General features: G+C 35.3%; 1 protein-coding gene across 1 annotated transcript in view; it reads left to right on the top strand.

The window, feature by feature from the left end:
- LOC133575804 (complement factor H-related protein 1-like) overlaps window positions 1-16,060 on the top strand; it is a 34,479-nt gene that overhangs the window by 18,394 nt on the left and 25 nt on the right. The window contains exons 5-8 of the mRNA XM_061928654.1: window positions 8,519-8,790; window positions 8,856-9,026; window positions 15,719-15,744; window positions 15,820-16,060. The exon at window positions 15,820-16,060 is cut by the window's right edge and continues 25 nt beyond it. Of these exons, the coding sequence (XP_061784638.1) occupies window positions 8,519-8,589 (71 nt within the window). The 3' untranslated portion in view covers window positions 8,590-8,790; window positions 8,856-9,026; window positions 15,719-15,744; window positions 15,820-16,060. The remainder of the gene's footprint in view (window positions 1-8,518; window positions 8,791-8,855; window positions 9,027-15,718; window positions 15,745-15,819) is intronic.

The raw sequence follows: 16,060 nt of genomic DNA, 5'->3' as shown, positions 1-16,060 counted from the left end.
AAGCCCTATTTGCACCTTTTTTTCTGGCGACTACTCCTTCCACATTTTTCAACGCATTTCAACCGTTCCACCGTCAAAACATTCTTCTTAATCAAGACAAAAAACGAAGTTGTTTTTTAAACTGGAAAAATTCTCAGTTTCCCCGAAATTTCAGGAATTCCGTAATACCATTTCTTAATTCAACATGTTACTTCTTCAACATTACTCGACCGATTTGAAAAATTCCAACACCAAAAATTTCTACTCATTCAGCCCATTCAATTTTTTTTTTTTTTTTTTACCATTTTCAATAAAATTCTCGCTTTTCCCTAAATTCCCATTTTTTTCTGTAATTCCCATTGAAATCAATGGGGCATTCTTCAAAGTTCCACAACTTCCACATTTTTTATTTATTTTAAACTTTTCCAACTTCTAAATATTCAGCCTGTTCAGAAATTGTGTGCTCTACTTCAACAATTGTAAAAAAAAATCCCGGATTTCCCATAGTTACATTTTTTTTTGCATTTTCCCCATTCAAAATGAATTGGCCATTTTTCAAACGTTCACCATTTCCACGTTTTTCAACCTATTCGAAGCATTCTGCCTTCAACACATTCCACCGTTCTGGAAATTCAAACGATCATTTTTTCAAGTCCCAAAAAATTCCAGGATTTTCCAGAATTCCTGCTTTTCCAAAGCCCTATTTGCACCCTTTTTTCTGGCGACTGCTCCGTCCACATTTTTCAATGCATTTAAACCGTTCCACCGTCAAAACATTCTTCTTAATCAAGACAAAAAACAAAGTTGTTTTTTTTAAATGGAAAAATTCCCAGTTTTCCCGAAATTCCAGGAATTCTCAATTCAACATGTTACTACTTCAACATTTCTCGACCGATTTGAAAAATTCTAACACCAACCATTTCAACGTATTCAGCCCATTTACCATTTCAAATAAAATTCCTGCTTTTCCCGAAATTCCCATTTTTTTCTGTAATTCCCATTGAAATCAATGGGGCATTCTTCAAAGTTCCACAACTTCCACATTTTTCATCTATTTTAAACTTTTCCAACTTCTAAATATTCAGCCTGTTCAGAAATTGTGTGCTCTACTTCAACAATTGTAAAAAAAAAATCCCGGATTTCCCATAATTACATTTTTTTTTGCATTTTCCCCATTCAAAATTAATTGGCCATTTTTCAAACGTTCACCATTTCCACGTTTTTCAACCTATTCGAAGCATTCTACCTTCAACACATTCCACCGTTCTGGAAATTCAAACGATCATTTTTTCAAGTCCAAAAAAATTCCAGGATTTTCCAGAATTCCTGCTTTTCCAATGCCCTATTTCCACCCTTTTTTCTGGCGACTACTCCTTCCACATTTTTCAACGCATTTCAACCGTTCCACCGTCAAAACATTCCTCTTAATCAAGACAAAAAACAAATTATTATTATTATTTTAACTGGACAAATTCCCAGTTTCCCCGAAATTCCAGGAATTCCGTAATACCATTTCTTAATTCAACATGTTACACCAACCATTTCAACTCATTCAGCCCATTCAAGTTTTTTTTTGTTTTTTTTTAACCATTTTCAATAAAATTCTTGCTTTTCCCGAAATTCCCATTGATATCAATGGGACATTCTTCAAAGTTCCACAACTTCCACATGTTTCCTCTATTTTAAACTTTTCCAACTTCTAAATATTCAGCCTCTTTAGAAATTGTGGGCTCTACTTCAACAATTCTAAAACAAAATTCCCGGATTTCCCATAATTAATTTTTTTTTTTTTGCATTTTCCACATTCAAAATGAGTTGGCCATTTTTCAAACTTTCACCATTTCCACATTTTTCAACCCATTCGAAGCATTCCACCTTCAACACATTCCACCATTCTGGAAATTCAAACGATAATTTTTTTCCAAATTAAAAAAACACTCCATGATTTTCCAGAATTCCTGCTTTTCCAAAGCCCTATTTCCACCCTTTTTTCTGGCGACTACTCCTTCCACATTTTTCAACGCATTTCAACCGTTCCACCGTCAAAACATTCCTCTTAATCAAGACAAAAAAGGAAGTTGTTTTTTTAACTGGAAAAATTCCCAGTTTTCCCGAAATTCCAGGAATTCCGTAATACCATTTCTCAATTCAACATGTTACTACTTCAATATTTCTCGACCGATTTGAAAAATTCCAACACCAACCAACCATTTCAACTCATTCAGCCTATTCAAGTTTTTTTTTCCATTTTCAATAAAATTCTCGCTTTTCCCAAAATTCCAAATTTTTTCTGAAATTCCCATTTACTACTTCAACAATTGTAAAAAAAAAAAAAAAATCCCCGATTTCCCATAATTATTATTATTTTTTGCATTTTCCCCATTCAAAATGAATTGGCCATTTTTCAAACTTTCACCATTTCCACATTTTTCAACCTATTCGAAGCATTCCACTTTAAACACATTCCACCGTTCTGGAAATTCAAACGATAATTTTTTCAAGTCCCAAAAAATTCCAGGATTTTCCAGAATTCCTGTTTTTCCAAAGCCCTATTTGCACCCTTTTTTCTGTGTGCTCTGCTTCAACAATTGTAAAAAAAAATTCCCGGATTTCCCATAATTACATTTTTTTTTTGCATTTTCCCCATTCAAAATGAATTGGCCATTTTTCAAGTTTTCACCATTTCCAAATTTTTCAACCTGTTCTAAACATTCCACCTTCAACACATTCCACCGTTCTGGAAATTCAAACGATCATTTTTTCAAGTCCAAAAAATATTCCAGGATTTTCCAGAATTCCTGCTTTTCCAAAGCCTTATCTGGCAACTACTCCTTCCACATTTTTCAACGGATTTCAACCGTTCCACCGTCAAAACATTCCTCTTAAATCAAGACAAAAAAACAAAGTTGTTATTTTAACTGGAAAAATTCCCAGTTTTCCCGAAATTCCAGGAATTCCGTAATACCATTTTTCAATTCAACATGTTTCTACTTCAACATTTCTCGACCGATTTGAAAAATTCCAACACCAACCATTTCAACTCATTCAGCTCATTCAAGTTTCAATAAAATTCTCGCTTTTCCCGAAATTCCCAATTTTTTCTGAAATTCCCATCGAAATCAAGAAAGTTCCACAACTTCCACATTTTTCATCTATTTTAAACTTTTCCAAATTCTAAATATTCAGCCTGTTCAGAAATTGTGTGCTCTATTTCAACAATTGTAAAAAAAAAAATCCCGGATTTCCCATAATGAATTGTTTTTTTTTGCATTTTCCCCCATTCAAAATGAATTGGCCATTTTTCAAACTTCCACAATTCCCATATTCTTCAGCCCATTCCACCTTCAACACATTCAACTCATCCTGGAACTTCAAACTACCCTTTTTCCAAGTTAAAACAATTCCAGATTTTCCTGAAATTCCCTAATACCATTTACTACTTCAACATTTCTTGCCCGATTTAAACAATTCCAACACCAACCAATTCAGCTCATTCAGGACATTAATGCTCCTAATCATTTTCAAAAAATACGGCTTTTCCCAAAATTTCCAAATTTCCATGAAGTTCCCATTGAAATGAATGGGACATTTTTCCAAGTTGCACAATTCCCACATTTTTCAACCTATTCAAACCATTCCAACATTGACATATTCCACTCACCCTGGACATTCAAACTAACATTTTCCCAAGTTCAAAACCAAATTCCAGTTTTCCTCAAAATTCTAACTCTTCAACATTCAAACCAACACATTCATACTACATTCTGTCAGCATTTCAGTTCAACTTCAGCATTGGAGGATTCACACCCAATTCCTTCAGGAATTGCCTCTTCTAGTTATTATTGTTCTTTTCCAGATTTTGGAGCGCTCTACCTTCCACATTTTTCATCCGCTTCAAAGCATTCCAACTTCAAACTGTTCAGCCTATTCGGTAATCACGGGCTTTCAATTGACAAGTTCCAAAAATTCACAGGTTTCCCAGAACTCCCGGTTTTCCGGGACATTTTTCCCCATTCAAAATGAATTGGCCACTTTTCAAACTTTCACCATTTCCACATTTTTCAACCTACTCAAACCATTCCACCTCAAACACATTCCACCATTCTGGAAATTCAAATATTATGCCATTTTTCCCCTTTTCCAAGTTAAAGAAAATTCCAGTATTTTCCAGAATTCATGGTTTTCCGAAGCCCTATTTCCACCTTTTTTTGTCTGACGACTACTCCTCCCACATTTTTCAACGCATTTCAACCGTTCCGCGGTCAAAAATTCCTCTTAATTAGGACAAAAAAAACTAAGTTGTTTTATGTACTGTAAAAATTCCCGGTTTTCCCGAAATTCCATGAATTCCATAATACAATTTTCCATTTCAACATGTTACTACTTCACTATTTCTTGACCAATTTAAACAATTCCAACACCAACCAATTAATCTCATTCAGGACATTCATGCTCCTAATCATTTTTTTTTTTTAAATCCCGCTTTTCAAAAATTCTCAAATTTCCAGGAAGTTCCCATTGAAATGTGCTGAAATGCTCTCACAAAACAACTAAGATATTTTTCTCTCACACACTGTTGAAATACTCTCATACACTACTAAAAAACAAAAACATTTTAGTTGTTTATGTGAGAGCAGTTCAGTAGTGTGTATAAGAATGCTTCATTTGATAACTTGCTTTGAAATCATAAGTACTTATTTTTATTTAAAAAAAGTCTCTCACATAAACAACAGATGTTTTTCTCTCACACACACTACTGAAACACTCTCATACACACTACTGAAATGCTCTCACAAACAACAGATGTTTTTCTCTCACACACTGTTGAAACACTCTCATACACTACTGAAAAACAAAAACATTTTAGTTGTTTATGTGAGAGCAGTTCAGTAGTGCGTATAAGAATGCTTCATTTGATAACTTGCTTTGTAATCATAAGTCAAGTACTTATTTTTATTTTAAAAAAAAAGGCTCTCACATAAACAACATATGTTTTTCTCTCTCACACACACTACTGAAACACTCTCATACACACTACTGAAATGCTCTCACAAACAGATGTTTTTCTCTTACACACTATTGAAACACTCTCATTCACACTACTGAAAAACAAAAACATTTTAGTTGTTTATGTGAGAGCAGTTCAGTAGTGTGTATAAGAATGCTTCATTTGATAACTTGCTTTGAAATCATAAGTCAAGTACTTATTTTTATTTAAAAAAAAGGCTCTCACATAAACGACTGAGATTTTTTTCTCTCACCCCCACTACTGAAACACTCTCATACACACTACTGAAATGCTCTCACAAACAACAGATGTTTTTCTCTTACACACTATTGAAACACTCTCATACACACTACTGAAAAACAAAAACATTTTAGTTTATGTGAGAGCAGTTCAGTAGTGTGTATAAGAATGCTTCATTTGAAAACTTGCTTTGAAATCATAAGTACTTATTTTTATTTAAAAAAAGGCTCTCACATAAACAACAGATGTTTTTCTCTCACACACACTACTGAAACACTCTCATACACACTACTGAAATGCTCTCACAAACAACTGAGATGTTTTTCTCTCACACACTGTTGAAACACTCTCATATACACTACTGAAAAACAAAAACATTTTAGTTGTTAATGTGAGAGCAGTTCAGTAGTGTGTATAAGAATGCTTCATTTGATAACTTGCTTTGAAATCATAAGTCAAGTACTTATTTTAATTAAAAAAAAAGGCTCTCACATAAACAACTGAGATGTTTTTCTCTCTCACACACACTACTGAAACGCTCTCACAAACAACTGAGATGTTTTTCACTCACACACTATTGAAACACTCTTATACACACTACTGAAAAACAAAAACATTTTAGTTTATGTGAGAGAAGTTCAGTAGTGCGTATAAGAATGCTTCATTTGATAACTTGCTTTGTAATCATAAGTCAAGTACCTATTTTGATTTAAAAAAAAGGCTCTCACATAAACAACTGAGATGTTTTTCTCTCACACACTACTGAAACACTCTCATACACACTACTGAAATGCTCTCACAAACAAACAGATGTTTTTCTCTCACACACTATTGAAACACTCTCATACACACTACTGAAAAACGAAAACATTTTAATTGTTTATGTGAGAGCAGTTCAATAGTGAGTATGAGAATGCTTCATTTGATAACTTGCTTTGAAATCATAAGTCAAGTACTTATTTTTATTTAAAAAAAAGGCTCTTACATAAACAACTGAGATGTTTTTCCTCTCACACACACTACTGAAACACTCTCATACACAGTACTGAAATGCTCTCACAAACAGATGTTTTTCTCTTACACACTATTGAAACACTCTCATACACACTACTGAAAAACAAAAACATTTTAGTTGTTTATGTGAGAGCAGTTCAGTAGTGTGTATAAGAATGCTTCATTTGATAACTTGCTTTGAAATCATAAGTCAAGTACTTATTTTTATTTAAAAAAAGGCTCTCACATAAACAACTGAGATGTTTTCTCTCTCACACACACTACTGAAACACTCTCATACACTACTGAAATGCTCTCACAAACAACTGAGATGTTTTTCTCTCACACACTGTTGAAACACTCTCATACACAGTACTGAAAAACAAAAACATTTTAGTTGTTTATGTGAGAGCAGTTCAGTAGTGTGTATAAGAATGCTTCATTTGATAACTTGCTTTGAAATCATAAGTCAAGTACTTATTTTTATTTAAAAAAAAGGCTCTCACATAAACGACTGAGATGTTTTTCTCTCACCCACACTACTGAAACACTCTCATACACACTACTGAAATGCTCTCACAAACAGATGTTTTTCTCTTACACACTATTGAAACACTCTCATTCACACTACTGAAAAACAAAAACATTTTAGTTGTTTATGTGAGAGCAGTTCAGTAGTGTGTATAAGAATGCTTCATTTGATAACTTGCTTTGAAATCATAAGTCAAGTACTTCTTTTTATTTAAAAAAAAGGCTCTCACAAACAACTGAGATGTTTTTCCTCTCACACACACTACTGAAACACTCTCATACACACTACTGAAATGCTCTCACAAACAGATGTTTTTCTCTTACACACTATTGAAACACTCATTCACACTACTGAAAAACAAAAACATTTTAGTTGTTTATGTGAGAGCAGTTCAGTAGCGTGTATAAGAATGCTTAATTTAATAACTTGCTTTGAAATCATAAGTCAAGTACTTATTTTTATTTAAAAAAAAGGCTCTCACATAAACGACTGAGATGTTTTTCTCTCTCACACACACTAATGAAACACTCTCATACACACTACTGAAATGCTCTCACAAACAACTGAGATGTTTTTCTCTCACACACTGTTGAAACACTCTCATACACACTACTGAAAAACAAAAACATTTTAGTTGTTTATGTGAGAGCAGTTCAGTAGTGTGTATAAGAATGCTTCATTTGATAACTTGCTTTGAAATCATAAGTCAAGTACTTATTTTTATTTAAAAAAAGGCTCTCACATAAACAACAGATGTTTTTCTCTCACACACACTACTGAAATGCTCTCACAAACAACTGAGATGTTTTTCTCTCACACACTGTTGAAACACTCTCATACACACTACTGAAAAACAAAAACATTTTAGTTGTTTATGTGAGAGCAGTTCAGTAGTGTGTATAAGAATGCTTCATTTGATAACTTGCTTTGAAATCATAAGTCAAGTACTTATTTTTATTTAAAAAAAAGGCTCTCACATAAACAACTGAGATGTTTTTCCTCTCACACACACTACTGAAACACTCTCATACACACTACTGAAATGCTCTCACAAACAGATGTTTTTCTCTTACACACTATTGAAACACTCTCATTCACACTACTGAAAAACAAAAACATTTTAGTTGTTTATGTGAGAGCAGTTCAGTAGTGAGTATGAGAATGCTTCATTTGATAACTTGCTTTGAAATCACAAGTCAAGTACTTATTTTTATTTAAAAAAAAGGCTCTCACATAAACAACTGAGATGTTTTTCTCTCACACACACTACTGAAACACTCTCATACACACTACTGAAATGCTCTCACAAACAACTGAGATGTTTTTCCTCTCATACACTGTTGAAACACTCTCATACACACTACTGAAAAACAAAATTTTTTAGTTTTTTATGTGAGAACAGTTCAGTTGTGTGTATAAGAATGCTTCATTTGATAACTTGCTTTGCAATCATAAGTCAAGTACTTATTTAGATTTTTTTTAAAATACCATTTTGTTATATTATTAGATATTACATTTTAAAATATATGCAGTTCACGTATCTTTTGAATATCAAAATGAAAAGAACAAATACATTTAGTAAGAAAATATTCTTTAAAGCATATTAGTACCATATAAAATGATATGGCGGGCCAGATCTGGCCCCCGGACCTTGAGTTTGATACTTGTGGGTTAATCATTGCAGACCAACTTTTTGTTAATGAAAAATAATTCCTCATTGCATTTTCCTCAAACAACCTTGACAAAAAAAATTAACTGACTTGCAGGATCTTCAACAAACAGCGGCTCAACTGACCCTGAAGTCACAACAGGTAAAAAACCTACACCCGACTCCTAATCCGCCTGTAGAACCGTTCCATATTTTTTGGTTTGCCAGTCGACTGGTGCGGACGAACTCCCGTCGTCCGCCACGGCGAGGTCGTGAAAAGGAGCCAGACCTTTGTGAGCTACGAGTGTGCCAGGTACTACATGCGGGTGGGTCCAGAGAGAGTGGTGTGCCACAGCAATGGCCGCTGGTCCACAGCACCGACCTGCGAAGGTAGCAGGAACTAACTTTCATGCATGGAGGAAGGAGTTGACGGCAGTGTTTCCTCCTGTGTGCAGCGTCCTACTGCTCTGTGGACACTGGCAAATATCCACAGATAAAATATGTCGGGGTGAAGTTTTTAAAAAACGGTGAGGAGGTGAAACTGGAGTGTGTGAAACAGAATGACTGGTATTTCAGTCATTACACAGTGGGGAGGTGCACGGATCAACGCATCACTTTAAGCAGATGTAAGTAAGACTTGGTGAACATGCGTCGTCTGGAAAACATGTGAGGGGCCGATAGGGACATTATTCAGAATGACCTCTTATACACACTACTGAAATGCTCTCACATAAACAACTGCACTGTTTTTCTCTCATACACACTACTGAAACACTCTTTTATACACTACCGAAACACTCTTATACACACTACTGAAAAGCTCTCACATAAACAACTGCAATGTTTTTCTCTCATACACTACTGAAACACTCATACACACTACTGAAACACTCTTATACACACTACTGAAATGCTCTCACATAAACAACTGAGATGTTTTCTCTCGCACACACTACTGAAACACTCTTTTACACACGACTGAAATGCTCTCACATAAACAACTGAGATGTTTTCTCTCGCACACACTACTGAAACACTCACACACTTTTGAAACACTCATACACACTACTGAAAGGCTCTCACATAAACAACTGAGGTGTTTTCTCTCACACACACTACTGAAACACACACACTATTGAAACACTCTTATACACACTACTGAAAGGCTCTCACATAAACAACTGAGATATTTTTCTCTCACACGCACTACTAAAACACTCTTATACACACTACTGAAATGCTCTCACATAAACAACTGAGATGTTTTCTCTCGCACACTACTGAAACACTCACACACTATTGAAACACTCTTATACACACTACTGAAACGCTCTCACATAAACAACTGCAATGTTTTTCTCTCATACACACTACTGAAACACTCTTTTATACACTACTGAAACACTCTTTTACACACTACTGAAATGCTCTCACATAAACAACTGCAATGTTTTTCTCTCATTCACTACTGAAACACTCATATACACTACTGAAACACTCTTATACACACTACTGAAATGCTTTCACATAAACAACTGAGATGTTTTCTCTCGCACACACTACTGAAACACTCTTTTACACACGACTGAAATGCTCTCACATAAACAACTGAGATGTTTTCTCTCGCACACACTACTGAAACACTCACACACTTTTGAAACACTCATACACACTACTGAAAGGCTCTGACATAAACAACTGAGATATTTTTCTCTCACACACACACGCTACTAAAACACTCTTATACACACTACTGAAATGCTCTCACATAAACGGCTGTAATGTTTTTCTCCCACACACTGCTGAAAGACTCTCATACACACTACTGAAACACTCTTATACATATTACTGAAAGGCTCTCACATAAACAACTGAAATGTTTTTCTTTCACACACTGCTGAAACACTGTCATACACACTACTGAAACACTCTTATACATATTACTGAAAGGCTCTCACATAAACAACTGAGATGTTTTCTCTCGCACACTCTACTGAAACACTCACACACTATTAAAACACTCTTATGCACACTACTGAAAGGCTCTCACATGAACAACTGAGATATTTTTCTCTCTCACACACACACACACACACACACACACACACACACACACACACACACACACACACACACACACACTACTAAAACACTCTTATACACACTACTGAAATGCTCTCACATAAACAGCTGTAATGTTTTTCTCCCACACACTGCTGAAAGACTCTCATACACACTACTGAAACACTCTTATACATATTACTGAAAGGCTCTCACATAAACAACTGAAATGTTTTTCTTTCACACACTGCTGAAACACTGTCATACACACTACTCAAAACACTCTTATACAGACTACTGAAATGCTCTCACATAAACAACTGAAATGTTTTTCTCTCACACACACTACTGAAACACTCATTCACATTACTGAAATGCTCTCACATAAACAACTGAAATGTTTTTCTCTCATACACACGACTGAAACACTCTCATACACACTATTGAAACACTCTTATGCACACTACTGAAAGGCTCTCACATAAACAACTGAGATGTTTATGTTTATACTGACACACTCTCATACACAATACTGAAATGCTCTCACATAAACAACTGAAATGTTTTTCTCTTACACACACACTACTGAAACATTCTCATACACACTATTGAAACACTCTTATACACACTACCGAAATGCTCTCACATAAACAACTGATATGTTTTTCTCTCACACACACTACTGAAACACTCTCATACACACTACTAAAACACTCTTATACACACTAATGAAAGGCTTTCACATAAACAACGGAAATGTTTTTCTCTCACACGCACTACTGAAACACTCTCATACACACTCTTGAAACACTCTTATACACACTACTGAAAGGCTCTCACATAAACTGAGATGTTTTTCTCTCACACACTACTGAAACACTTATACACACTACTGAAATGCTCTCACATAAACAACTGCATTTTTCTCTCATACACACTACTGAAACACTCTTTTACACACTACTGAAACACTCATACACACTACTGAAATGCTTTCACATAAACAACTGAGATGTTTTTCTGTTACACACACTACTGAAACACTCACACACTATTGAAACACTCTTATACACACTACTGAAAGGCTCTCACATAAACAACTGAGATGTTTTTCTCTCACACACACTACTGAAACACTCACACACTATTAAAACACTCTTATGCACACTACTGAAAGGCTCTCACATGAACAACTGAGATATTTTTCTCTCACACACACACACTACTAAAACACTGTTGTACACACTACTGAAATGCTCTCACATAAACAGCTGTAATGTTTTTCTCCCACACACTGCTGAAAGACTCTCATACACACTACTGAAACACTCTTATACATATTACTGAAAGGCTCTCACATAAACAACTGCAATGTTTTTCTCTCATACACACTACTGAAACACTCTTTTATACACTACCGAAACACTCTTATACACACTACTGAAAAGCTCTCACATAAACAACTGCAATGTTTTTCTCTCATACACACTACTGAAACACTCTAATACACACTACTGAAATGCTTTCACATAAACAACTGAGATGTTTTTCTGTTACACACACTACTGAAACACTCACACACTATTGAAACACTCATACACACTACTGAAAGGCTCTCACATAAACAACTGAGATGTTTTCTCTCGCACACTACTGAAACACTCACACACTATTAAAACACTCTTATGCACACTACTGAAAGGCTCTCACATGAACAACTGAGATATTTTTCTCTCACACACACACACACACACACACACTACTAAAACACTCTTATACACACTACTGAAATGCTCTCACATAAACAGCTGTAATGTTTTTCTCCCACACACTGCTGAAAGACTCTCATACACACTACTGAAACACTCTTATACATATTACTGAAAGGCTCTCACATAAACAACTGAAATGTTTTTCTTTCACACACTGCTGAAACACTGTCATACACACTACTCAAAACACTCTTATACAGACTACTGAAATGCTCTCACATAAACAACTGAAATGTTTTTCTCTCACACACACTACTGAAACACTCATTCACATTACTGAAATGCTCTCACATAAACAACATAAATGTTTTTCTCTCATACACACTACTGAAACACTCTCATACACACTATTGAAACACTTATGCACACTACTGAAATGCTCTCACATAAACAACTGAGATGTTTTTCTCTCACACACACTACTGAAACACTCTCATGCACACAACTGAAACACTCTTATACACTACTGAAAGGCTTTCACATAAACAACGGAAATGTTTTTCTCTCACACACACTACTGAAACACTCTCATACACACTCTTGAAACACTCTTATACACACTACTGAAAGGCTCTCACATAAACAACTGAGATGTTTTTCTCTCACACACTACTGAAACACTTATACACACTACTGAAATGCTCTCACATAAACAACTGCATTTTTCTCTCATACACACTACTGAAACACTCTTTTACACACTACTGAAACACTCATACACACTACTGAAATGCTTTCACATAAACAACTGAGATGTTTTTCTGTTACACACACTACTGAAACACTCACACACTATTGAAACACTCTTATACACACTACTGAAAGGCTCTCACATAAACAACTGAGATGTTTTTCTCTCACACACACTACTGAAACACTCACACACTATTAAAACACTCTTATGCACACTACTGAAAGGCTCTCACATGAACAACTGAGATATTTTTCTCTCACACACACTACTAAAACACTGTTGTACACACTACTGAAATGCTCTCACATAAACAGCTGTAATGTTTTTCTCCCACACACTGCTGAAAGACACTCATACACACTACTGAAACACTCTTATACAGACTACTGAAATGCTCTCACATAAACAACTGAAATGTTTTTCTCTCACACACACACTACTAAAACACTCTTATACACACTACTGAAATGCTCTGACATAAACAACTGAGATGTTTTTCTCTTACACACGCTACTGAAACACTCTCATACACACTATTGAAACACTCTTATACACATACTACTGAAATTCTCTCACATAAACAGAAATGTTTTTCTCTCATACACACTACTGAAACACTCTCATACACACTATTGAAACACTCTTATGCACACTACTGAAAGGCTCTCACATAAACAACTGAGATGTTTATACTGACACACTCATACACAATACTGAAATGCTCTCACATAAACAACTGAAATGTTTTCTCTCACACACACTACTGAAACATTCTCATACACACTATTGAAACACTCTTGTACACACTACTGAAATGCTCTCACATAAACAACTGAGATGTTTTTCTCTCACACACACTACTGAAACACTCTTATACACTACTGAAAGGCTTTCACATAAACAACGGAAATGTTTTTCTCTCACACACACACTGCTGAAAAACTCTCATACACACTCTTGAAACACTCTCATACACACTATTGAAACACTTTTATGCACACTACTGAAAGGCTCTCACATAAACAACAGATGTTTATGTTTATACTGACACACTCTCATACACAATACTGAAATGCTTTCTCACATAAACAACTGAAATGTTTTTCTCTTACACACACTACTGAAACATTCTCATACACACTATTGAAACACTCTTATACACACTACTGAAATGCTCTCACATAAACAACTGAGATGTTTTTCTCTCCCACACACTACTGAAACACTCTCATACACTACTGAAACACTCTTATACACACTACTGAAAGGCTTTCACATAAACAACGGAAATGTTTTTCTTTCACACACACTACTGAAACACTCTCATACACACTCTTGAAACACTCTTATACACACTACTGAAAGGCTCCCACATAAACAACTGAGATGTTTTTCTCTCACACACACTACTGAAACACTCTCATACACACTACTGAAACACTCTCATACACACTACTGAAAGGCTCTCACATAAACAACTGAAATGTTTTTCTCTCACAAACACCACTGAAACACTCTCCTACACACTCTTGAAACACTCTTATACAAACTACTGAAAGGCTCTCACATAAACAACTGAGATGTTTTTCTCTCACACACACTACTGAAATACTCTAATACACACTATTGAAACACTCATATACATACTACTGAAATGCTCTCACATAAACAACTGAGATGTTTTTCTCTCACACACTACTGAAACACTCTCATACACTCTTATACACTACTGAAAGGCTTTCACAAACAACTGAGATGTTTTTCTCTCACACACACACTACTGAAACACTCATACACTACTGAAAGGCTCCCACATAAACAACAGATGTTTTTCTCTCACACACACTACTGAAACACTCTCATACACACTACTGAAAGGCTCTCACATAAACAACTGAAATGTTTTTCTCTCACAAACACTACTGAAACACTCTCCTACACACTCTTGAAACACTCTTATACAAACTACTGAAAGGCTCTCACATAAACAACTGAGATGTTTTTCTCTCACACACACTACTGAAACACACTCATACACACTATTGAAACACTCATATACATACTACTGAAATGCTCTCACATAAACAACTGAGATGTTTTTCTCTCACACACACTACTGAACACTCATACACACTACTGAAAGGCTCTCACATAAACAACTGAAATGTTTTTCTCTCACAAACACTACTGAAACATTTTCATACACACTATTGAAACACTCTTATACACACACTACTGAAATGCTCTCACATAAACAACTGATATGTTTTTCTCTCACACACACTACTGAAACACTCATACACACTACTAAAACACTCTTATACACACTAATGAAAGGCTCTCACATAAACAACTGAGATGTTTTTCTCGCACACACTACTGAACACTCATACACACTACTGAAAGGCTCTCACAAACAACTGAGATGTTTTTCTCTCACACACTACTGAAACACTCTCATACACACTACTGAAAGGCTCTCACAAACAACTGAAATGTTTTTCTCTTACAAACATGACTGAAACACTCATACACAATACTGAAGCACTCTTATACACTACTGAAATGCTCTCACATAAACAACTGAAATGTTTTTCTCTCACTGAAATTCAGTAAGAGTGTTTCAGTAGTGTGTATGAGAGTGTTTCAGTAGTGTGTGTGAGAGAAAAACATTTCAGTTGTTAATGTGAGAGCATTTCAGTAGTGTGTATAAGAGGTAATTCTGAATAATGTCCCTATCAGCCCCTCATAAACACATGTCCTCATTCATTGCTTTTCTTTTTGTTTTCAGGTTGTAACTGGTGGGATTTTCAGACTGTAAGTGACATTTTGCCTGTGTATTAAAAGTGATGTATAAATTAAGTTTGATTGATATTCTGTCTTTGTCACCAGAGTGAGTGCTAAGACGAGGTCTGTGAGATGGACAGCGCTCGGGATCTTTGGATTTAAGGAATTTCTCGATTCTGCTTTTTCATGGAGATCACTATGAACACCTTTGTGTCTCCAGAACCACGTGAATGTGAGACAACTAAAGACGAAAGGAATCTTTATTTTTTTAATCCCGGTCAACAACCGGTATATTGCAATGAATTTACACAACCAAAAACCGGTGGAGTTGGCACGTTGTGTAAAT

This window comes from Nerophis lumbriciformis, linkage group LG33 (genome assembly GCF_033978685.3).
Source record: "Nerophis lumbriciformis linkage group LG33, RoL_Nlum_v2.1, whole genome shotgun sequence".
NCBI lineage: Eukaryota > Metazoa > Chordata > Actinopteri > Syngnathiformes > Syngnathidae > Nerophis > Nerophis lumbriciformis.
Note: the sequence above shows the minus strand (reverse complement) of the source record. Positions and strands in the feature narration are given on the sequence as shown.